The sequence below is a fragment of the Sphaeramia orbicularis genome, chromosome 8 (genome assembly GCF_902148855.1).
Source record: "Sphaeramia orbicularis chromosome 8, fSphaOr1.1, whole genome shotgun sequence".
Taxonomy (NCBI): Eukaryota; Metazoa; Chordata; class Actinopteri; order Kurtiformes; family Apogonidae; genus Sphaeramia; species Sphaeramia orbicularis.
The window spans coordinates 3,655,154-3,678,903 of NC_043964.1; the positions used below are offsets into that span (position 1 = coordinate 3,655,154).

The 23,750-nt window shown below is 36.6% G+C and overlaps 1 protein-coding gene across 1 annotated transcript; it reads right to left on the reverse strand.

The window, feature by feature from the left end:
• Positions 1-615: 615 nt before the first annotated feature.
• On the reverse strand, positions 616-23,089 carry LOC115424112 (glycine-rich cell wall structural protein 1.0). The gene is made up of 21 exons (XM_030141215.1): positions 22,939-23,089; positions 19,204-19,251; positions 18,983-19,009; positions 18,108-18,140; positions 15,279-15,353; positions 15,126-15,185; positions 14,982-15,011; positions 14,690-14,734; positions 10,149-10,211; positions 10,010-10,057; positions 8,077-8,130; positions 7,768-7,800; positions 7,620-7,655; positions 6,717-6,764; positions 5,229-5,270; positions 5,015-5,074; positions 4,056-4,130; positions 3,544-3,576; positions 2,568-2,606; positions 2,145-2,195; positions 616-916 (listed from the first exon to the last, which is right to left on the reverse strand). Exons 1-21 carry the CDS (start codon positions 23,087-23,089, stop codon positions 912-914), a joined length of 1,056 nt encoding a protein of 351 aa, XP_029997075.1. The 3' UTR covers positions 616-911.
• Between the last annotated feature and the right edge of the window lie 661 nt (positions 23,090-23,750).

Sequence of the window (23,750 nt, forward strand, 5' to 3'; positions counted from 1 at the left end):
CAGGGGGAAAAGGGAATGACATGCAAATGGTCTGAGGTAATATACCAATATATTACCAAAAGGGAAACCGTAGAAGGAAGAAAGAACTTAAACTCCACAAGGAAAACTTCCTCCAACAGTTTATAATGAACATTAGCATTAGCATATTTGGAGATATGTGGTTTTCAGTGGACAGTAATCTGTAGAGACATCTGTAATCTTAAGAGTAGCACGAAATCATATAAGATGGAAATACTCAAGTAAAGTAGATTTACCTCCATATATTACCTTTGTTTGTTAAAAAATCTTTATTTATAGATTAGAAAACATGCAACAATGTTCAGTATTGATTTAAATGTTGAATGTATTCAGTGTTTCATCTTTATTTTTCCTGTGTTTATGCATTTTAATCTTATCTACAATAAAACATGTCAGCTGCTTCATTTTTTCATTGTAAGTGTTATGTTGTGTGCTGCTGTTGTGTTTTGTTCTGTTCTTAGCCAGCGTTACCCTACATGAAAGCGGAAGTGGTAAAACTTCCTGTGCACGGATGAGGTTTTAAAGCAAATTAAAAAAACGCAACACAGTGTGCAGGTCATCGTTAAAGTAAATGGTTTGACTCGGAGGCTTCTATTAAGCATCATTTGACATATAATTTATTGGGTTAAAACAGTAACAGTTCGTCATTTCAGTATTTAATCACCAGTTTTTCAGCAATGACAGAAGATGGATGATGAGGCAAGACAAACAGACATGGGCAACAAACATCTGCTACAAAACAAAACAAGAACAAAAACAAAAGGGTTAAAAGAAACAAGACAAAGCAGACAACGGGACAAAATGTTGAGAAACACACAGAAAACTCCAAAAACATATTAAAATGAACAGATTATGGAGAAGACTTGGTCTGAAGAAGTCCAGGATCATTAGAATTAACCTGATTAAAGACAAAAGAGACATGCAGTTATTAAACATATGGAAAACTAATAACAAACATGAGCCTAAAACATGTTATGCAACAAAGAACACACTTGACAAGTTTCAGGAAAGATGGATCATTTTTTACAATTTTCATGAGAATAATAATAAACCTGTTAATGGTTGGACAGATGACACAAATTGGCTTATTTTCTTATTTATTTGCTTGTGTTTTTTTCTATAATATTATTAATTGTTTCTTTTTGTGTGTGTATTTTGTATTTGTATTTTCATATATACTCTCTATGTGCCTTGCTGTTTGTTTGTAACTTGGTCTCTTGGTTAATAGAAGAAAATCTCAATAAATGCATGTTTAAAAAAAAGATAAGATAAGGTACTTTTATTGTCATTATACAGAATGTACAATGAAATTCAGGTGCCTTATGAGGATACGGACTCATAAAATAGCAATAGTAATAAATAGTATTAACCCTTTCATGCATACTGGTCACTCCAGTGGACAGCTATTCTACAGCTGTTCTCTTGTATATTCATGGATTTTCTAGTTCTTTTTTTTTTTTTAACACATATCTTTATTAAAGTTTTAAGACACTACATATCTTTTCTGACATGAATTGGTAACATTATGTTGAGCTCTCCTGAGCATAAACCCCCAGAATCACAAGCCCTCCCCATAGTTTTCACACAATTTATCAGTAAATACATGTTTCTGTGCGTCAAAAATTAAACGTGTGGCGTCCAGCTGAGTGGACATTTTGGCAGCTTCATGAAAAATAGGTTCATAAGAATTTTTTTTTTTTTTTTCATTATCATTTTTTTAAAGTATTTTTTTTATTATTATTATTTTTATTTTATTTTATTTTTCAGAAGAAAATTTTCAATCGTATTGTTTTTTTCATGCCAAAAGAGGAATAAAAACACTCAGGAAAAAAATTTGATTAAGGTTCTCATAATTCATGCATGAAAGGGTTAATAACTATAAAATATAAATATATAATAAAAACTAAATATAAAAACTAAATATGCATCACTCACATATCACCATCCATACATTCATTCCCATTCCCATTATTTTCATATATACTCTCTATGTGCCTTGCTGTTTTTTTGTAACTTGTTCTCTTGGTTAATAGAAGAAAATCTCAATAAACACAGGTTTAAGAAAAAAAAAGGTCCATTTGTGGCCTGAGCCTTCATATTCCAGTTCAGAACCAGATAAATCTCACCTTTGTATCCAGTCGCCAGACCACCATTCCCTCCATATTTTGCAGGTTCATCTGTAAAATCCAGTGTATTAAAAAACATTTGACTTCTTGAGAGACTTTTTTTTATTTAGGACAAAATCAAATCACTATGCAACTAAAGAGGAGCAAAAAAGAAAAGAAAGGAGTTCATTCTATGCAAAAGTTTTCATTCTGATGGTTTAATGTGTACATGGGAAAGAAGAGCAGGCGATGCACAGTTCAGTACATGCAAAACCACACCGTCATTAGCTGTGAAAGCTGTTTCTCACCAGAGCAAAATGTGCAGAACACAATGTGCCATCGCCACATTATTATGCAAGAAGGCGTGACTAATATGACAACGAGAAACTACGAGATGAGTGGAAGTTTGTCATGAACGAGGAAGTGTGGGTCCTTCCTACTCACCCAAGGCATCTTGAGTGGCTCCTAACTGTGCACCGTAACCTACCAAACACATGAACACACAAGTTAAACACACAAATATACATGTATTTATTACCTCCACCGAGGAACGACAGAGGTTCTGTTTTCAGCGGGGTTTGTCTGTCTGTCTGTTGGCAAGATAACTCAAAAACTTATGGAAGGATTTGGATGAAACTTTCAGGAAATGTTGATACTGGCACAAGAAACAAATGATTAAATTTTGGTGGTGATGGGGGGGGGGGTGATCTGCCTTGGGGGAGGTCTGGGCTCTCCAAGTGCTTTTCTAGTTTGTTTGTTTGTTTTTTGTTAGCAAGATAACTCAAAAACTTATGGAAGGATTTGGATGAAATTTTCAGGAAATGATACTGGCACAAAGAACAAACAAGAAAAGCACTTGGAGAGCACAGACCTCCGCCAAAACAGATCTGCCCCCCCCCCCCCCCAATCACCACCAAAATGTAATCATTTCTTCCTTGTGCCAGTATCAACATTTCCTGAAAATTTCATGAAAATCTGTCCTTAACTTTTATTGTAATCTTGCTGACAAAACAAACAAACAAACAAACAAACATGCAAACACGCAAACACGCAATCACACAAAGTAATACCACAATACCTCCTGGCAGAGGTAATGAGTACATTTTGGTGGTGATGGGGGGGGGGTGTTGTTTGTTTGTTTGTCTGTTAGCAAGATAACTCAAAAACTTAAGGAAGGATTTTGATGAAATTTTCAGGAAATGCTGATACTGGCACAAGGAACAAATGAGTACATTTTGGTGGTGATTGGGTGGTGGTGGTGGGGGGGGGGGTGATCTGCCTTGGCAGAGGTCTGCGATCTCCAAGTGCTTTTCTAGTTGTATATTAATTGTGCTTTATTTTTCAAATCCAGGAGCAGATTGGTCACTGCAGTTCTTCTTACAGTGTTTGTGTGTTGTGTTTATATACAACTAAAATGTACCTGTTTGCTGAGGTCCGTACGGCACCCCGGCTCCTGAAACCACACATAAATACGAACAAAAACCTCAGTTAGTGTAACAAAGACGAGTCAAAACAGACAGGGGTGTGTGCAGATAGATAAAACCCAGACACAAAAGCACAAACACACCACAGTTTATCTCAAACCATTAAACATATGTCCTCTGTCAACAGTCAGACACAGATAAGACACAAAACCTTCCAAAGACTGATTTCATACAGGATCACATGGTACATGACTCAGTGGTGAGTGTTTCTTTGACATCTTAACGCCAGTCTTCAATATTCTTTTCTGTTTTTATGACCCATGTTTTATCTGTTTGCATCTGAACCTTTTCAAGCTGTTGCCTTCACTGACCTGCCGTCCTGCAAACTGACACTTCCTGGTTTTATGGAGGTTCAATTCAAACTAACCCTGTTTCTTCAGAACAACAGACCACGCTCTAGCAGGTCACTTTTTTCACACTTCACACCTCAGAAAAAAAAAATTCTTACCGTATTTGCTTGCGGCTTTAGCACTTTCAGCCTCAAGGCTGAGGTGCTGAGCAGCATATGGGTAGGCTCCATCACCTCAGAGAAAAATGACACATTTAATGTCACTAAACATGAGCTTTGAAATGGAACATACCAAACTGTTAAAACAATAGGAAATAAGTGTGACAGTGAGAAAGTCGAGATATACTGTGACCAATGTTCCGTCTAACTTTATAATAATAATAATAATAATAATAATAATAATAATAATAATATATTTTAGTTATGAAGCACTTTCCATTCAAAAGAATCTCAAAGTGCTACAGAAAAAATGAAAGCCTTTGAACAATATTTTACTTTACAATACTGTTCAATGAACAAGTGTTTCTGCACATATAAAAACTGCAAATAAAGTTACACAGACATGTTCAGCTTTTACCTTCCAGCGAAGATATGTGTAGTTAAAGTTTATTAGTGCATGTCATAATCATGTACATGTTTTCTGTTAAAAGGAACTAGTTTTATAGAAAGAAGAGAACTTGACACTGTGGCTAAGAGAATTATACATATAATAATAATAATAATAATAATAATAATAATAATAATAATAATAATGTCATTTATAAAGTTCTTTTCATTCAAATGAATCTCAAAATGCTACAGAGAAAAAGAAAGTCTTAAAACAGTATTTTACTTTTATAGTTCAATGTAATAATAATAATAATAATAATAATAATAATAATAATAATAATAATAATACATCGGTTTTATACAGCACTTTTCTAGGTACTCAAAGATACTTTACAATAAGCAGCCAAGGGACAAACACACAGCAAATGGGTAAAGACAGTTATGAAACAGATACAGAGCTAATGCAAAAGGGCAAACAAAGATGTGCTACAATATGCTACGATGCAGACAAGTGTTTCTGCACATAGAAAAGTTGGAAGTGAAGGTATCCAAACATGTCCATCTTTTACCTTCCAGTCCAGTAGGAATCACTGGAGCGCCACCATAAGGAAGCTGAGCAGCTCCGCCCCCTGCAGAAAAAACCATAACATCACAAACTGAGTCAGATCTTCTGTCTTTCCACCCAGATCAGTCGAATCCACTGGTTGAACACCGACTCATGCGTGTGGACTGAATGTGACTAATAGTGTGACAGAAGGATGAGGTCATGTCAGAGCAGCTCACCGTACTTTCCACCAGTTGGGTCCAATCCTGTACCGAGGGCTCCTGAAGAGAAACGAGAGGGCCTTCAGACACCACGGAAAAAGAATCTGCACTGCTTTATGGGTAAAGGGTGTTTCGGTTGGTTCGATGGAGTGGCTTGTCAAAAATAAATGGATTTGAATGAAAAGTTATGGAGATGCCGAAACAGAAATTGAGCTATGTGCTTTGTATTCGTTCATTCCATACGACTTTACACTTCTACTCTGCTTCATCTCAAAGGCAAACATTATTTTTTTAACTCAGATAAAATCAGTCCATTAATTTGAACATTTCTCAGCTGATCTGTCCAGTGAAAACCACATCTCCAAACGCATACTTGAAAGTTAGTGACAAACAGATTTCCCTTCTTCATAAGCTACTTAAACTCTTTAGAAACCCTCTTGGATTTGCTGGGAAATGCATCATCAAAGCTGAAAAGAGGCCTGTTTTTCTCAGCTCATCAAAAGTATTTTTTTTTTTACATATATTTGGTTCTCACAAGACTGTGATGCTACAAACATGAAATGATGATAAAATATGATGAATTGCTGGAGATTAAACTACTTCTACAGTTTATAGAGTAGCTCAAAAGAGTTCAGTTTTAACCCATAAAGACCCAAACATCCACCGTCATCAAGTGATCTAAAATGTTTAATACCTGTTGATCCACTAATCCGGTTAATGCATGTAAATTATTGCTGTAAAATACAGTTTGTCATGTTTTTATGGTCATCAGATATGACCCATTTGGACGTTCAGAGGCTCTGTAGTGAAAGTGGAAACACTGTCATCTTCTACAACATTGATTCACCAGTTAAACCCATGGAGTTTGACAAAGGACACTGGATGGACACACTTATTTTACGTTCAGTTAATGATATCTTTGCTGAAAAAAGTCCCTTTTTCTTCAGTTTTCTCTGTTTCTGATATAATAACCTTTAAATTTACTCTAAGCTTTTATGAACATCTACATGCTCATTAAATTAAATATAGGAAAATAACTCATTTTCACTGAAAAATGCAAAATATTGTGCTGATAATATTATAACAAATGGTGCTAAATCATTATAGAAAGGTTAAATAGGGAGAAAAATTCATTTGGGTAGTGCCAGAAAAGTAGCACTGGGTCTTCAAATGTTAAACATGTACATCAATAAACTACAACATACACATATGCATAAATACAGAAGTAAAACAAATCTAAAACATTATATGTGATAGCAAAACACTGATAGGAACCATTCGAATGTATAATGACGACCACTACGGTGCTGTATTTGTACTTTTCCTTAAGTAGAAGCTCATAATTCATTAACTGTTCACATGTTTCAGTAAAATTTGCATTATTCCCTGTCAGAGGAGGGTAGTTGTTTGTCCAGTGATCTATTTCTGCATTGTGTGAATTAGATTCTGAGTGCAATATAGTATTTTTCTCTAATTTTATTGGTGTTTCATGTTTTAATGTCTTACCGTATGCGCCTCCCTGGACCTGTCCTGCATACGCTCCTGTACTGAGGGCTGGAAACCCCCCAAAAAGCACAAGCAGACAGATAAGACAGTGCTGATTCATGAACATTTTCACACCTTTTCAAGCAAAACTGTTAAAAGTGTTTCTAGAAGCATGAAGCCAAAAACCACCAGACTGAACTGGTCGGCTTCTATAAATAAGAGACAATAGCGACACCCAGTGGACAGAAGATACTGTCCTACAGGACACAGTATCAGCCAGGGAAGATTTGATTAGTTTCTGTTTTAATGTTTTCAACAGCATTTTAGTTTTCATTAGTTTTAAAGCATGCTCGGTAGTTTAGTTTAGATTTTTTGAAAGTGCCTAGCTTCAGTTTCATTAAAAATGCTTACATTTTTGTGTTAAAGTTGAGTCTTTTTTTTGTACAAGTATTGGATTAAAAGGTTAGAAAAACTGTTTCTTTCCTTCTCAGTTAGGGTGAAAAAACAACCAAAGGCAAAAGACAATTATACAAGATTATTTCAAAGTTTATTCCAGTTAGTTTTATAAAACACAATATTTTTTTTTTATTATCTTTTTTCCTTTCCCTAATGTTTCAGCTGAAGAAAAGGTTTTTCACCCATTGTTTCTGTTATTTCATTAGTTTTGCAGCAGAGAAAGTGGTTTTCTCTGATGGCCTCTTATTTTGTAGATGATAGAACTTCTAGGTGTTAAGTGTAGTCGTCTGTTATTGGTTTCAGTCGATTAAAACGACTTCATTCATTACCTTTACTTTTCCCTGTTTTGCTCTCGGCAACATCAGTTAACTCAGCAGGGAAACCAAGCCCTGGAACATAGCACTAACACCGTTACAATCACCTCTGGAATATCTGCACGCCCCATTTTTTATTTAAGACTGTTCTTACCGGCTCCGTAACTGTCGCCATAACCGTTCCCATAACCTGTCGAGGGAAAGAACTACAGGTAAAAAAATATCACACAAATGATACATTTATTCTGGACCAAAGTGGAAATTAAATATTCAAGACAGTCTTCTGAAATGATCCAAAATACCTGTAGACAGAACCTTTCCTCCTGTATCTGCTCCTACAGCCAGAACAAAAAGGATCAGTTTGTCTTAGTGAAGATCTTCAGTCCTGTCAGTGACGGTTTGACGCTAAATCCGTCTGACACCAAACAGAATACAGAATGGCTCGTCTTTGTCTGAGGCAGACGTTCACATTTCAAGGTTAAATCTCTGTTTTTAAAGTTGCTTGTTTCCAGCAGTGACTCTTACAGGACTCTGTTTGATAAATATACTCAGTGAAGTTCTTTTAGAATCTAAGCTTCTCTGTGGATGACATTCTGAGAGTTAGTACTTACCGTAGCCATTCCCTGCCATAGCACCCAGGTATCCTGTTACTCCATCCCCATAGCCTGTGATGACACACACAAAACAAACTGTATTTAACACACACATCTTTTATAGTAGTTTTTACTCTGAGATTCACACAATCTAATCACCAGAGTAAAATACTGCCATTGTACTTTTCATAAATACTTGTCATGCTTTTGGCACAAGACCCGCCCACTCTACCTGTACACATATGTCAGGTCCATATTAATAAATATTATTAAACCTTTCACTTGGACACTGACGTCCTTTTGGATCAGCAGGATCAGACGGGGAACACTACCAGCATTTAACTCAATAAAAAGAGAAGTCTGTAAAGATGTGATGAAAAAAAAGACTCACAGTATATTTATTAAAATTTAAAATAAAAATAATCTTGTCTAAACCATAACCAAAGAGTTTTTAATGCTTAAGCCTAAACAACTATGAGCATCTTTGAGTACTTAGAAAAGCACTATATAAAACTGATGTATTATTATTATTATTATTATTATTATTATTATTATTATTATTATTATTATTGTTGTTGTTGTTGTTGTTGTTGTTGTTGTTATTGTTATTATTATTATAATTATTAGAGATGGGACACAAACTCTACTCTCTAGCATTAAAGTCCTGAAGTTTGTACCTCTGCCATCCACTAAAGTAGAGAAACTGCATGAAAAAAATTACATTGAGAATATTTTTTATTCTATTTCATTTTATTCTGTCACTCACATAAATGTAAAATGGCAATATTTTAATCTGAAAACTGCATTAAGTTGCAACCAATTCATTTCTTCACCAGGCAAAGTAAGAAAATGAGTTCTCCGCTCCATTTAAATCCTAAAAATTCAAATTTAGGAGGTGAAATGTCATGATTCTCCTTCTTAAATTTTCAGTGTGCACTGTTTTACAATTATGTTTTCATTGCCTAGAAATAAAAACCATTGTGTTTTCACTGTATCTAGTGAAGGAGCTGGTTGCCACTATTGAATCACCCAGTGTTTCTACAGTTGCAGATTTCATATTCTACTTTAATTTCAAGGTGAGTTGCATCCAGCGTTAAAGTGTCTTTTTATCACTGACTTGATTATATCGGTCACTTCCCCACTAGATGCCACTGAACCTTAAAGTCTGGGGTTACATATGTTAGTACATCTGTATTTAGGTTCATGGGATTTAAGGAAGAAAATCTGGGGCCAGTTTCATAAAGGTTTTTAACTGCTCTGCAGTATTAGAACATTCTGTTTTGCTCTTAGATTAGTGTAATGCAAGCGACTGTTTCACAAAAAAGTCTCGATTATTTCCCGATGGAAAGGTTGAAATGTTGGTTTTTAGTTTAAAAAAGTCTGAATTTCCCATAGAGTCCTGTGTAACATACATATGTGTATGAATGTGGAGTTTGGTTTGGAGCCTGTGTCGTGCTGGGAGTGAAAATCCTTGTAATTCTGGAGTACAAAGGCAGGTAGTATAAGAGCACTGACAGAAAACCTAACATGAGTCCTCTACATACAAATCCATGACAGACTTAACATGGATTTAGGTTATCAGGTGTGAAGGGGCTCATTTTTTAAAGGCCCTGTATGTTATCATCTGTTCTTTAAAGGTAAAAACCTTAAATTTCTTCATGTTTGTATAATTAACAGCTTTGTGAAACAGACATCTATAATGAGCCCATTAGACTCCATATAGATGTTTATGGATGCCTTGGATGAGCGTCATCTTTGTGAAACCAGCCTCTGAATTGCTTCACAGCCTCACCAGTTGACTTTCCTGCAGTGCCTTCAGGATACCCACCCTGCCCAAGGGCAGCAGCTGAGATTCAGTTTAGAGAAAGAGTTAGCACCCACAACACAGTGCAAAACCAAATCCAGACCACATACATAAGGCATACTACACCAAGTCCATCTACATACTTACCATTCAGCTTCCCGGCTGCACCTCCCAGGTACGCTCCCTGCCCCAGACCTGTGGGCACGGCATGGAAATACTTCAGCACAAGTGGTGACCATTTACATGAACATCTGCATCTGCCAACAAGGGCCGTTTCCAGCGTTACCTGCTCCGTAGCCACCAGCACCCAGACTCGCTCCCAGATAGTTTCCTGGTCCTCCAAGGTAGCCTGTGAAACAAGTCAAAACAAGTTCAGCAAAATTACCAGAGAATCACTGAAGAATTAGTTAAGAAATATGAACCCTTCAGATAGAGCTGCCAAATGTTGTTACCACTTCCCACCACTAGATGGCAGACATGTGCCCCTTCAATCCTAACACCATTTACGGACATGTTTCTATTCAAAGTGAGGAAGAAAATTGAGTTTGAAAGGCGTGGTCCTGAGATGATTTAGTAAGTAAGGAAAGTTTATGTATTGAAGTAAGGTTTATTTAGTTTCAGTTTTTATAATTAAGGTCAGATTTGGCAACTCTGCTGCTTAGCTAAAAAGCTACTAAAACTTACTGCATTTTACTTTCTACTAATGTTTAAGTTCATTTATTTTAAGGATAAAATGAAAACAAAAACACACAAAGAAAACTTCCATGTAAATATGTCCAATTTTACAAAACGTTCTGCAATCCAATGTGGCTGCTGCACCGTGACGTCACAATATGCAAATTAGATTAGTCAATTTACTCCCATCATAAACTTTGGGTTATACCAAATATTTTTGTCATTTACATCATGCCTTTATCTCTAAACAATTCCAAAATACAGTTTTTGGAAATCTTCATATCAAAATTAAATAGGTTTTGAAAAAAACACTCAGGCACCTAAAGGGTTAATCATGTATTATTGGTATTAGGTGAAAGTCTGTAACTATGAAACAGACATAAATTCAGCTTTAGAAGAAAGACAAAGTCACCATAAGGTCTGAATAAGAGTCATCTTATCAAAACAAAACACTTCAACCCAGAGAAGGCTACTGTCCTTCCTCAGTGGGGATTTTTCCTTATACAAAAGATGTGGTGGTTGTTGGAAATGGAGTGTTGAACACATGTAGCTGACAGAGGAACAGACAGACACAATAGATTCGATATTTTTTTTTCAGGGTTGGAGCGTTTTACTGCATGCTTCACTGAGCAGCGACTTTCCTGGACTGAATCCTAAAAAACCAGCACAGCAGATGTTGAAGCATCGATACAACAGAAGGACACTTTAGCTGAAGTAAAACAGACACATACAGGAGCTGCTGGACCTGTTCTGACCAGAACGGCTGCACCAGTAGCACTTTGTAGAACCACAGAACACTAACAAAATGTACCAGAACATTAGCCCCATAGTATAACTGCCTAAGTCATACACTATGTAGACAAAAGTATGTGGACACATTGAATTCAGGTGTTTCTTTTCTAACAGAACAAAATAATAATGACAAATATATAGTTTGTCATTACAGTTTGTCATAACAATATAGTTTTATATTGTGACAAATATGATATTGATTACACTGGTCAACAACAAATGTATTGTTTAAGTTTTTGGAGCTGATTTAGGATCATTTTGGTGTGCTGAATCCAAAAATCACATTAATTTTGCTCAATCAGGTCAACTTTCTGAACTATGCTACATATTGGCTTTTTAACATTTTTGCTTACATTTATGGGCATTTTCACATCATATGATACAAAATTCTTTCATATTTCTTGCAATAAACGAGTTCTGAAGATTTGACTTTTGCCAATTTATGATTAATGTTTTTTTTAATATTACAGGTGAATGAAATGGCTTCGACTAGAAGATCTTGCAAAAATAAGCCTGACATATTCTGCTACATCTGTGGTGAACACACCATTGTACCTAACAGGAATCAAGTCACAAGTTTCATAAAGTGTGCTTACCAGTCTTATTTTGCTATTAATTATTATATTTTGTGAGAAGATCAAATTTTTCCAAATCAAATTAGCAAAAAAAACCTGACCTGATTGAGAAAAACAGATGTCATTTTTGGATTTAGCGGTGCAAAATGGTTCTAATTCAGTTGAAAAAACCTAGACAACTTGCAAAAAACATTTTTTTGTAACCCAGTGTTATAACTTTGATTTTTACACGTAGAAACACTGTTGAGATACTGTGTTTAAAAAGAGTAAGAGTTGCAGTAACACAGTCACCATCATGCAGACGACCAGTATCTGAGCAAATACTCAAAAGACAGAATTACCAGTAATAAGACATGATGCACACAGAAGAGGAACGATTAAGTGCAAATGTAGTGTAATTCTCTGGAATGGACTTGATACGAGACAATCTACGCCGAAAAAGACAAACATGAAACTCAACAACATGGTATAAAAAGACAAGGCTTAGACGAGGCTCTTACTTGGTGCCTGGTTTTTCTTCCCAGTGTGCCCTGGGACACTGAGGGCTTTAGGGTCTCTGACATCCCGTTCAGCGTGGAAAAGGTGTTTTTCTTCCTGAGTAACAAAGCCTTTAGACTTAAGACTGTCCGCTATGTTGACCCCTAAACCTGTGGTCCCACTCGGATCAGGGACCACCTGTCTACTGCTCTCCATTCCTTGTAGGTGAAGATTTGCGGTGCCGTGACTGCTTTCTATCCCGATGGAAATACGGGTCTGAGGGACTTGGAGCACATCTGGGCTCTGACCCACAAGGCCCAGGTCTCTGACCCCCTGATGCTCTGCTGCAGCAGAGAAAGAGTTTCTGTTTCCCTGGTGTTGTGAACGGGAGAAAACCCCACCGACATCCTCTGGTTGTAAAACAGGCCTTTGATAAGCGTTCTCTCTTTGTGCTTGTGAAGCTGCGTGTCCAAGGTATTTTCTGTCTTTAATATCAATGTGAAACTGAGGAACTGAACCTTGAGATCTTTGTCCTTCACTGCGTTGAATGATTTCCAATCTATCTGTCAAATCTTTGTTGGGGCCACAGTTTTTGGATTTCAGGTTTGGCTTAATAGACGAGTCATCGATTCTGATACTCTGAGAGGAAAGAGAGCCCAGATTTCTGATATCTGTATCAACAGATGTTTGCGGTAAGAGTCGTCCACCTGCCAGCATGGCTCCATGGTTTGAGGCACCCCTTCTTTGTGATATTGTAGGAGAATAACTTTCACCTCCTTGCGCTGGTGAAACAGGCAGCCCTAAACCTTTGGTGTGTTTGTCAGCTGGTAGTGGAGACCCCAGACTGGACGATCTAACTACTTGATCTAACCCTCTGACCTCTGCTCCGGCGGTCCTTAAACCGGTTTGTGTCTGTAATTCTGGGGCAGTAGGATGAAGTATACTGCTTCTTCCAGTGTTCAGCTTGTCTTGTTTTCCAAGTAATGGACCGAGTGCTCTGTTTTTAGGCCCCTTGACATCTTGAACGCCATGGCCCAGAGAGGCCATCGTCGAATCACCCAAATCTGCCGCAGCTGCTGCACCTGGCAGAGACAAACCATCATGCATTCACTGTATAGTGGCTCAAAGACACCACTGATGGAGCGTCAGCAGCACACCACAGCGCCAGATAAAGACTTTTCAGCATTTTTAAGTTACAGATGTGTGTATCCGAGCATTCACTGCAGTACAACACATCACAGAGAATCCATAGTGCTCGTAGTACTCCATGGGTAGTACTTCCAGACGGAACAGACACGAGACAAAATCCATTATGGTGTGAAATTAGCCCGGTTTGAAAGGACAGAATCAGCACCATAATTAGGGACGGAGACAACAAAGACGCAACAAACACACAACAGCAGACCACACAAGACGTTGTCATGTCAAGGAGTTGAAATGACAAAAACACACCGAAATCACAACACAGAACAAAAGTCACCAACCGGGTTCCACAGCAACAGTGACGAAGACAGGAAAAGACAGAATGACACACAGACCGTATTAAAAAAAAAAAGGTCAGTAAACTAAGAAAAGGTTTAAAAGAGGAAACATCACAGTGCAAGACATGTTTTTGCATAAATCTATTCGCACTTAAATGTCATTTTGCACCTTCTCATTCTGAATATTACAGCTTCTTTTGCACTGCACAGTTTTATTTTGACACACTACTGTTATTATCTAGGTTCTTTACCAAGATCTTTTTTATATCTCTAATTTATTAGGTTTAGTGTTTGTTCTTGTGTTCTATTTTTTACTGTTTTTTTGCTGTTGTATTCCATTTTTATTGTGAGTCACGCTGCTGCTACACTGTAATTTCCCAGTTTGGATAATTAAAGTACATCTATACATACAAATAGGAAGTAAATATGTACAAAAGTTGACAAAAAAACAACAGATGTGAGCTAATAGTAACATATGGCAGATGTGGTTTCATTCAAACAAACAGTAAGAAGTGAACGTTAGTGCATTACAAGGCTCTAATTTCACAAAGGTTACACATAAATGCATCCCAGACAAAGATGGACAGAGTAACAAACACAACCAACATACGCTGGTGAGGTTTAGGTGTTTTCACCACCACCAGACCAAGCATTCCATGAAGGTGTGAGGCATGTTAAAGAGGAAGGAAAGACAACTTATGGATTCAACAATCGTATTTTCACATTCTCTTTTGTGCAACCCTTTACAGTCTGAACACACTACTGGAAAATATACAGAACTGAGTTGAATAAAATGCTGCAAATGTAGCAAATGATTCATCACTTACCTTGTCGGGCTCCAGGATAGCCCATACCGGCCAGAGTGCCGTATCCTGGCAAGAAAACAGAGGTAAGATCAGAGGACAAAGAACGGATCTTTAAATCAGACAAGCACTCAGATTACATCACCAGTCCCCTGCCCGGTTTTCTGTTATACAAGGACACATAATTTAATTGTTTAGATGCAATCTCGTCCATATATCACGTTCACAGACAATGACAAGACAGCATTTAGCTGAGATTTATCACGCAAACACAGAGAGTGTAATGCACTGTAGGTATTATTGGATGATTATTTACCTGGCAGAGTGCCCATGCCGGTCCCATAAACTAGAAAGTCACAAAAACACAGTGTAAAGAATGCATTTAAAATAGTCCACGCTTCACATTCATGAATGAAACTTGATTTTTTTTTCTTTGAGGATTCTTGTTTTTAAGTCTCACCACGTTTTCCTCCCAGTCCAAGTCCATTTGTAAGTCCCATCCCTGTGCCCAGACTAGCACCTACAATAAGAAAACACAAGTCAGGTCAAAACGAATGGAAACTGTAAAGAATCTCAATATCCACAAACAGAAATCACTGATATTCTGATGTACCATACGCTCCTTGGGTCCCATAAGTGCCCTGTTTGAGGCCTGTTCTTCCTCCTAAACCAAGAGATCTGTAACCGCCTGTGAACACAACACATGGTACATTTATTAGAAATTCATCAGCTTAAGTACCAATAGAAGAAGGGGTTTCAATGTGCAGTGCATGTCAACTTTAAAAAGTGTTAGTTCTTTTCACAGATGGCATTATCAGACAAAAAAACAAATTAAATCCCATATGTGATTAAATGTCTGTGATTATTTACACAGGTTTACGAGTAGGAGTTAACTGATCAGTTGGGATGGCTGATAGGACATGACTCTGCAGAGCAAGGGGGTCAAACTCATTTTAGTTCAAGTTCCACATTCAGCTCAGGACAGTCTGAAGTGGGCTGAAGCAGCAGAAAAATAACAGTGAAAAGGTCAAATTACATTAACCTCCTCAGACCCAGCTATAGGTTTTCTGTCCACATTTGTGGATAAGAGTTTCACAACTTTATACAAAAAAAAGAAAAGAAAACTGCCCACCACAAACCACCATGGTCAGACCCCTTCTCAAGAATCACAAACTGGACCCCTCCCTCTCCAGCAACTACAGACCTGTGTCCAACCTGCCGTTTTTAAGTAAAATTTTAGAGAAATTTGTTTTTAACCAGATCAACGATTTTATTAATTCTAACAACATTTTAGAATTTTATCAATCTGGTTTTAGAGCGCACCATAGCACAGAGACGGCACTGGTTCAAATTTAAATGACATTAGATCCAATATGGACAACAAAAAGCTTGCCGTCTTGGTCCTATTGGATCTTACGGCAGCGTTTGACACTGTGGACCACCACAGTCTTTTAGGCAGATTACATACCACAGTTGGTCTGTCTGGGTCTGTTTTGAACTGGTTTGAATCATTTTTAACAAACAGGGATTTGTATGTTAGTATTGGAGAACACTCGTCAAAAAGGTGCAAAATGGATTGTGGTGTTCCCCAAGGGTCAATTTTAGGTCCAGCCCTTTTTAACCTTTATATGCTGCCTCTAGGACAGGTCATCAGGGGACACAGCATTAACTTTCATAGTTATGCTGATGACACTCAACTTTATATTGCTGTGTCTCCTGATGACCTCAGCCTCATCGACACCCTTTTTAATTGCATTTTAGATATTAAGTCCTGGATGGCAGCAAACTTCCTCCAGCTCAACCAGGACAAAACTGAGGTTTTAATCGTTGGTCCTGAGGCTCAGAGGGAGAGGCTCAAAGCTGAGCTCCAAACTCATTAACTCAACCCTTCTGAGGGGGTTAAAAATCAGGGTGTTTTACTGGATTGTGAGCTTAGCTTTGAGCCACACATCAGGTCTGTCACCAAAACTGGTTTTTATCATTTAAAAAATATTGCCAGAGTACGACCATTTCTCTCTCGAGCCAGTGCACAGACTTTGATACATGCATTTGTCACAAGTTGAATTGATTCTTGTAACGCTCTCCTGTCTGGTCTTCCTCAGAAGACCATTGCACCGCTGCAGCTGCTCCAGAACTCTGCAGCCCGACTGCTGACGAGGACCAGAAACAGAACATGTGACCCCAGTGCTCAGGTCTGTGCACTGGCTCCCTGTGAGCTTCAGGATCGATTTTAAAGTGCTTTTATTGGTTTTTAAAACTCTTAATGGTCTTAGCCCTATTATTTATCTGATTTGCTTTTAATGTAAGAGCCCTCTCGGACCCTCAGGACCTCAGGTAGTCATCTTTTAATTGTTCCTAGAGTTCACACTAAAACTCATGGTGAGGCCTCATTCAGCTTTTATGGCCCCAAACTATGGAACAGCCTACCTGAGGACCTGAGGTCCGCTGCCAGTGTTCATATTTTTAAAAGTAAACTCAAAACCGATCTTTTTAGTCTAGCTTTTAATTAAACTTTTACTGTAAACGTTACTTTGTTGCTTTGATGTGAAGCACTTAGTGCTACATGTACCACGTATGAAAAGTGCTATAGAAATAAAGTTTGACTGACTGATTGATTGACAAAGGACATTCCATAAAAATTTTAAAAACTGCATCTGAAAAAACTGTTGCATCATGATGTTTCCAATACTGGCACTTATTTAATAAAAAACAAAAAAAGCTTTTACTTTGTTGACATTTCCTGGGTCTCAGGAGGTTAAGATAATGTTTACATCTATAAACTATCCTTTCAAAAATGTGAACAACCATGAACAGCCTGAAATTTCTTAAGAAAAATCAGTGCAATTTTAACAAGTTTATGCCTCCACTTATCATTTACACAAGTGCATAACAACTTATTACACAGATCGCACTGGATCTATAAATGCACAAAACATTTAATAACAGGCATAATATTGCTAAAATGGCACTTATTTCTTTTAAGACATTTCAGGTTGTTCATATTTGTTCAGGTTATTCACATTTTGTGTTTAAGGATAGTTTGTAAATGTAAACATTTTCATATAATTTTACATTTTTCAGCTGAAACAAAGAGAAACATATGGATTTGTCATTATTTATAGATTCTTGGGATAGTATTTTACTAATCCAATCCAGTTGACACCAAAATAAGGCTGTATGTGACGCCTGAACTAAAATGAATTATTGTTAACATCTTCATTGTAATTGCAACTCTTAACACTATAATAACGTAAATAACCCTTAAATATTCCATTAAATGACACTGTTCCATCCTTACTTTTATGAGACCTGAAGTAGGGTTGAAGCGCTCAGTCTGTGCATGCTGTTATTGGGTTTTAAACCATTATTATTATATCAGCCATTAAAAATATACTAAAACACCAACTTGTATCATAGACAGATTTGTGCTTAGATAACTTACCCACACCAAGTGCTGCTGTTGGATAACGGCCGACTGAGGTTTAAAGGAGAAACAACACAAACATAAATATATAAACTCATTAAAGTGAAACTAATCACACATCAGCTAAAAGGAAAAAGTCAGACATACTTCCAGTCTTCATGGCTTTGTTACCATATCGGTTCCCCAGTGCACCAAGGGCCCCGACAACTGAAATAAATAATATAATAAAAATTAAATAAATAAATACCGTGCATTTTCATCTGCCTGACAGAAAAAACACATGAACTTCACAATTGCAAAAATACATGTAATCACACAAGGAACATCTAGTCAGGAACAAAGTCCCACTGAAACAGATGAGATAAAATGTAAAAGCCATGTTTCAATATGTGATAACATGTTTCTTGTGTATCATGTGATCAGACGTGGAGCACATGAGCTCCATTGAACCATTAAAATGTTCCAAAACCACATTAATTTCACATGTGTGATGTGTAAAACCATGGGATCAGATGCAATAACAAATGGAAAACGTAAATTAATCTGGGTTCCTTTTACTACATCGTATGAACACTATCATAAACTTTCGGTAAATCTTAAATACATCTGGTGCATGATGACCAGATTCATCCACACCAGTTTTTTGCTTTATATGTGGTATACGTTAGCATTAATAATCCTTCTATCATTTGCGTGGTTGTAAGACTAATATGCTAACAATGAACATTAATCTGTAATTGAATCAGTCAGTGAAGAGGTTGATATGAAGTGTTTTGGGTAGAAAATGTTAATTAAACATATTTCTACTTAAGACATTTGGTTATTGTTTGCTAAATGCTGTAAGCAGGTAAAATCAATCAATCAATCAATCAATCAATCAATCAATCACTGACCTCCAGGTTTTACACCAATGCCAACACCTGAAAAACAAACAGAGATATAAGAAAAAAAAGAAAGAAAATACACATTGACAGATATCAAAAATTCCTTAAGGGCACAATAAAGTAGATCATATCATGTCATATCATGTATATGTTTGACAGTTAATACTAGAGAGGTTTCAGTGTTATGAAAAACTGAAATGCATATTAAGTAAAAGCATCAGTTGTTATACCTCTGGCTGGTAACACTCTCCCCCAGGACACACTCTGAGGTTTAACTCCTGGAAAAAGTCAAACAATTCATTAAGCACATCACAGTTTTTGGATCAAATATATATCAAGAAATTCTATAAATATAGAATAAACTACTGTAACAAAACAGAACAGAGTAAGGTAGAAGAACTGAGGAAATGGAAGAGTGTGAAGAAGAAGAAGAAGAAGAAGAAGAAGAAGAAGAAGAAGAAAGAGAAAGGGAAAGAGAAGGAGTAGAAAAAGTAGAAGAATGAGAAGAAGAAGTAGGACTAGAAGAAGGAATAGAAGAAAGAGTAGAAGAAGAAGAAAGCATAGAAGAAGAAGTAGGAGTAGAACAATGAGAGAGTAGAAGAAGTAGTAGAAGAAGGAGCAGGAGCAGAAGAAAGAGTAGAAGTAGAAGAAAGTGTAGAAGAGGAAGTAGGAGTAGAAGAATGAGAGGTAGAAGAAAGTATAAAGAGAAAAAGAAGAAGAAAGAGTAGAAGAAGGAGGAGTAGAAGAATGAGTAGAAGAAAGAGTGGGAGACAAAAGATTAGAAGAAGAAAGTAGAAGCAGAAACAAGAGTAGAAGAAGATGAAGTAGAAGGAGAAAAAGAAAAAGAGTAGAAAAAGTAGAAGTAGGAGTAGAAGAATGAGTAGAAGAAAGAGTGGGAGAAGAAAGAGTAGAAGCAGAAAAAAGAGTAGAAGAAGATGAAGTGGAAGGAATAGAAGAAGAAGAAGAAGAAGAAGAAGAAGTAGGAGCAGAAGAAGTAGTAGTAGAGGTTCTTCTTTTAAATGTTTGTTTTCCTCCAGTTTTTCGGGTCTCATTTGTGTCTGGACCAGAGGACCTGGACCATCTGATCCTGGTCCATGTGGAGGCAGATGAAGCGGACAGTCTGAGCTGACAGGACAGTAAAACACACAGACCTCCATTGATGAGGCCAGCGACTGTGTGGAGTCTGTTCGCTCTTCTCACGACTGCACGTCAAATTTGACCTGCGTCTGCCACCTTTTCATTGCATCCTTTGATTCTCAGATATTGGATAATCTGAACCGCAGCGTGTTGGCGGACGGCCGATGCAGGAGCGCAGCCCTTCCATCTCACAGACATGATATTTAACAACCATGTGGGACTGAGTCACACAAGGAGCTAATCCATCAAAGCTCCGACTGTCAAACCAGTTTGATGTCATGTGTGAACCGTTTCATATGACATACAGCGTCTCAGCGGCAGTAACCGGGTGTAAATTACTCAGTAAATATCTGCAAAACCGGCCCAAAGTATTTAAATGACTCTTATTTGACTATTTCCAATGTTTATCCCTTTAAACTGCTAATCCACCACATTTCACAGGAAAATATTCTACCTTTTTACTGCAATATATTTATTACAACTAACTTAAATTACTTGGCAGATTAATATTTATTAGTTAATTCATTTTCTGGACCCTTATCCCATCTGTCAGAGGGTGGAGATTCATATTATTAGCATAAAAATCAACAAATGAATGATTACACTGGGTTACAAAAAATGTTTTTTGCAAGTTGTCTAGGTTTTTTCAACTGAATTAGGACCATTTTGCACCGCTAAATCCAAAAATGACATCTGTTTTTCTCAATCAGGTCAGGTGTTTTTTTGCTGATTTGATTATGAAAAATTTGATCTTCTCACAAAATTGATTACATTTTTGTGACTTTATCAGTTGATTTTTTATATAGTTCTCACTCAAAATAGGTTTGAAGAGAAAAAAAATCATTTTCTAACAGGATTCCTGTTAGGTACAATGGTGTATTCAGCGCAGATGTAGCAGAATATGTCAGGCTTATTTTTGGAAGATCTTCTAGTCGAAGCCATTTCATTCACCTGTTATACTAAAAAAAACATTAATCATAAATTGGCAAAAGTCAAATCTTCAGAACTCGTTTATTGCAAGAAATATGAAAGAATTTTGTATCATATGATGTGAAAACGCCCATAAATGTAAGCAAAAATGTTCAAAAGCCAATATGTAGCATAGTTCAGAAAGTTGACCTGATTGAGCAAAATTAATGTGATTTTTGGATTCAGCACCAAAATTATCCTAAATCAGCTCAAAAAACTTAAACAATAAATTTGTTGTTGACCAGTGTTATACATTATACAAATTAAGTCTCCCAACAGTGTATACATGATTTAAAATGACTTTCACCATGATCACCTTCTAACATCAAGACATTCCTGTAGTAATAATTACAATCTAGTAATGTATTAGTTATATTACTCATTTTCATTTTTGGTATTTTAATTTTATTTTGATGCTAATGCTTTTATACTTCTACAGATTATACACAGAGTTTTCAGTAAAGTCAGAATGTTGTAGTTCTGTTGCAGTTTAAACAAATATTCCAGTTTGGATGAATTTTTTTTAACCAGATAATTTGATCACATTTCTACCAGTCCACTAAATTCACTATATATGTAGTAAGAATGACAATCAAGCTACCAACTCTACTCATCATGTCAGAATTATTTAGCATTTATTTGCAGTAGATGTCTGGACATAGGAAATCTCATTAACTATCTTATTTTTACCTCCATTGATTGAATATTGCTTTGTTGAAAGAGGAAACATTTGAGCTGGTACTTCTCAGTGGAAGTTAAGGATGGTCATTAATTTTCCAGTTAAATAAAATGCTGAAAATGTATTTCTGGAAAATATGCATTTTTGCCTATAGATGTGTCCAGATGTTAGGCCAGTGTTTTTCAACCTTGGGGGTGGGACCCCAAATGGGCTCCCCTGAAATTTCTAGTAATTGATAAAAATAAAAAAAAATTAAAAACTTACTAATAAAAAAAATGTATCTATTAAGGGTCCTTAATATTCTGACACCAACACAGGCTGTTCTTTTCATCTGTTTGTTTTTCTGTTTTGTTTTTTTTTTTCTCTTTTCCTGCTCCTCAACCTGAGGAGACTGTACTGTACTGTTAAAAATTGAGAAATAAAAATTGTTAAAAAAAAAAAAAAAAAAAAAAAAAAAAACCTTACTAATAAAACATATATGGTGAGTTGATCGAGACAATCCCAATCCATAACAGACATGACAAACTATGAAGCTGAAACTGAAGCACTGTGGTTCTGTTTATCTGTCAGATGTTCACTGTGGTCAGTTTCAGATGCTGCAGCTCTTTCATAATTCATAGTTTCAGTTCTTGTTTGTTCAGTATTAATTGTCCTCCTTGTAAATCACAGCTGGACTGACTGGACAGATCCTGACCAAGGAAAATAAAATTCTCCCTTTGTGCAGTAATCTACACCTGGATTTTCTGCCTCTGTCCACAGTAATATACATTATATAGACTAAATGCCCTCTAAAATTAACGTTTATTTGAAACAGAGGATAGAAAACTATTACATGATCAAAAACAAATGAATTTTAGAAAAAAAAAAAAAGTGTCTGTTTTGAATGTCTGGGGTCACCAGAAATGTGTGATGTTAAAATGGGGTCACAAACCAAAAAAAGTTGGGAACCACTGTGTTCGGGACACTGTGTATTATATGAAGTAGATGAATCAGATAAATACATTAAACTACATTAAAACTAGATTTGATGATATGATGCTACGTACACATATTTAATAAATTATGGAAATGTAAACTTAAAGTGGCCAAAAAAAGAGCGTCAGAGTTGACCAGACCCTGATCTGCTTCAGTAGTCCGTCGTTTATTTAAACACATGTTCTGTAAATGGTGTTTTTCTTACCGCCTTGCAGAGTTTGCTGAGCCAACCACAGAAGCAGCGAGGTCTGGAGCAGAGCTCGCACCAGCATGATGGAGGAGACCGAAGCCAACACCGAGCAGCTAAAAGAGCAGAGAGCCTCTGGGATGGACGGATGGACGAGGACGTACAGCATGTGTCCTGTTGTCTGAGCAGGTCTTATATATGCTGTGTCTCTAACACACTCCCACCCCCCCCACCCCCGCAGACCCACTGGCCCATTTTGGTCCATTTCCATGAGCTGACCGTGAACACACAAGACAACTTCATTTTTAACTCGATCACATACCTGATCATTTTCATCAGTTTTAAAACATAACATGCTTTCGTTTTTACGACAGATTTGCATTTTTTTTTTAAAAAATCATGATAAAAAGTAAATGAAAATTTAATATCAGGATTGTTTCTTTTGTCATTGAGGTTTAGTTTGTTGGCTGCTATAGTAGGTATAAAATGTTTCAGTATTTTGCTGTTTTACTTAATGCATTTTTGGTAAGAATAAAGCTTTTTATCATTATAACTGTTTTGATGTTCTACCTCTGCATCAGTGGAAAGTGTCACTACTTCACAGGTTTAATTAAAACCACAAATGACCATCCTATTTCTACAACTTTCCCTTAAAACTTAAAAGAATATAACAATATTATATTTATTATGATAACTGTCAGTATTGAAAACTTTTCTGGCTTTAGCACCCAAACATTAGATTCCTCAGAAAACATAATTCAGACATGTATCTAATAAATTCTCAAAGTTTTTAATTAACTGTTAAATACATTTAACCCTGTAAAGCCTGA

Bases quoted from the DNA above. Each gene is read 5' to 3' on its own strand.
- LOC115424112 (XM_030141215.1), bottom strand. From the start codon at position 23,089: ATGCTGTACGTCCTCGTCCATCCGTCCATCCCAGAGGCTCTCTGCTCT. The intron at 18,141-18,982 runs GTCAGTGATTGA...TTTAAACCTCAG, and splicing joins CATTGGTGTAAAACCTGGAG to TCGGCCGTTATCCAACAGCA. The intron at 14,735-14,981 runs GTAAATAATCAT...TTTTCTTGCCAG, and splicing joins CGGCATGGGCACTCTGCCAG to GATACGGCACTCTGGCCGGT.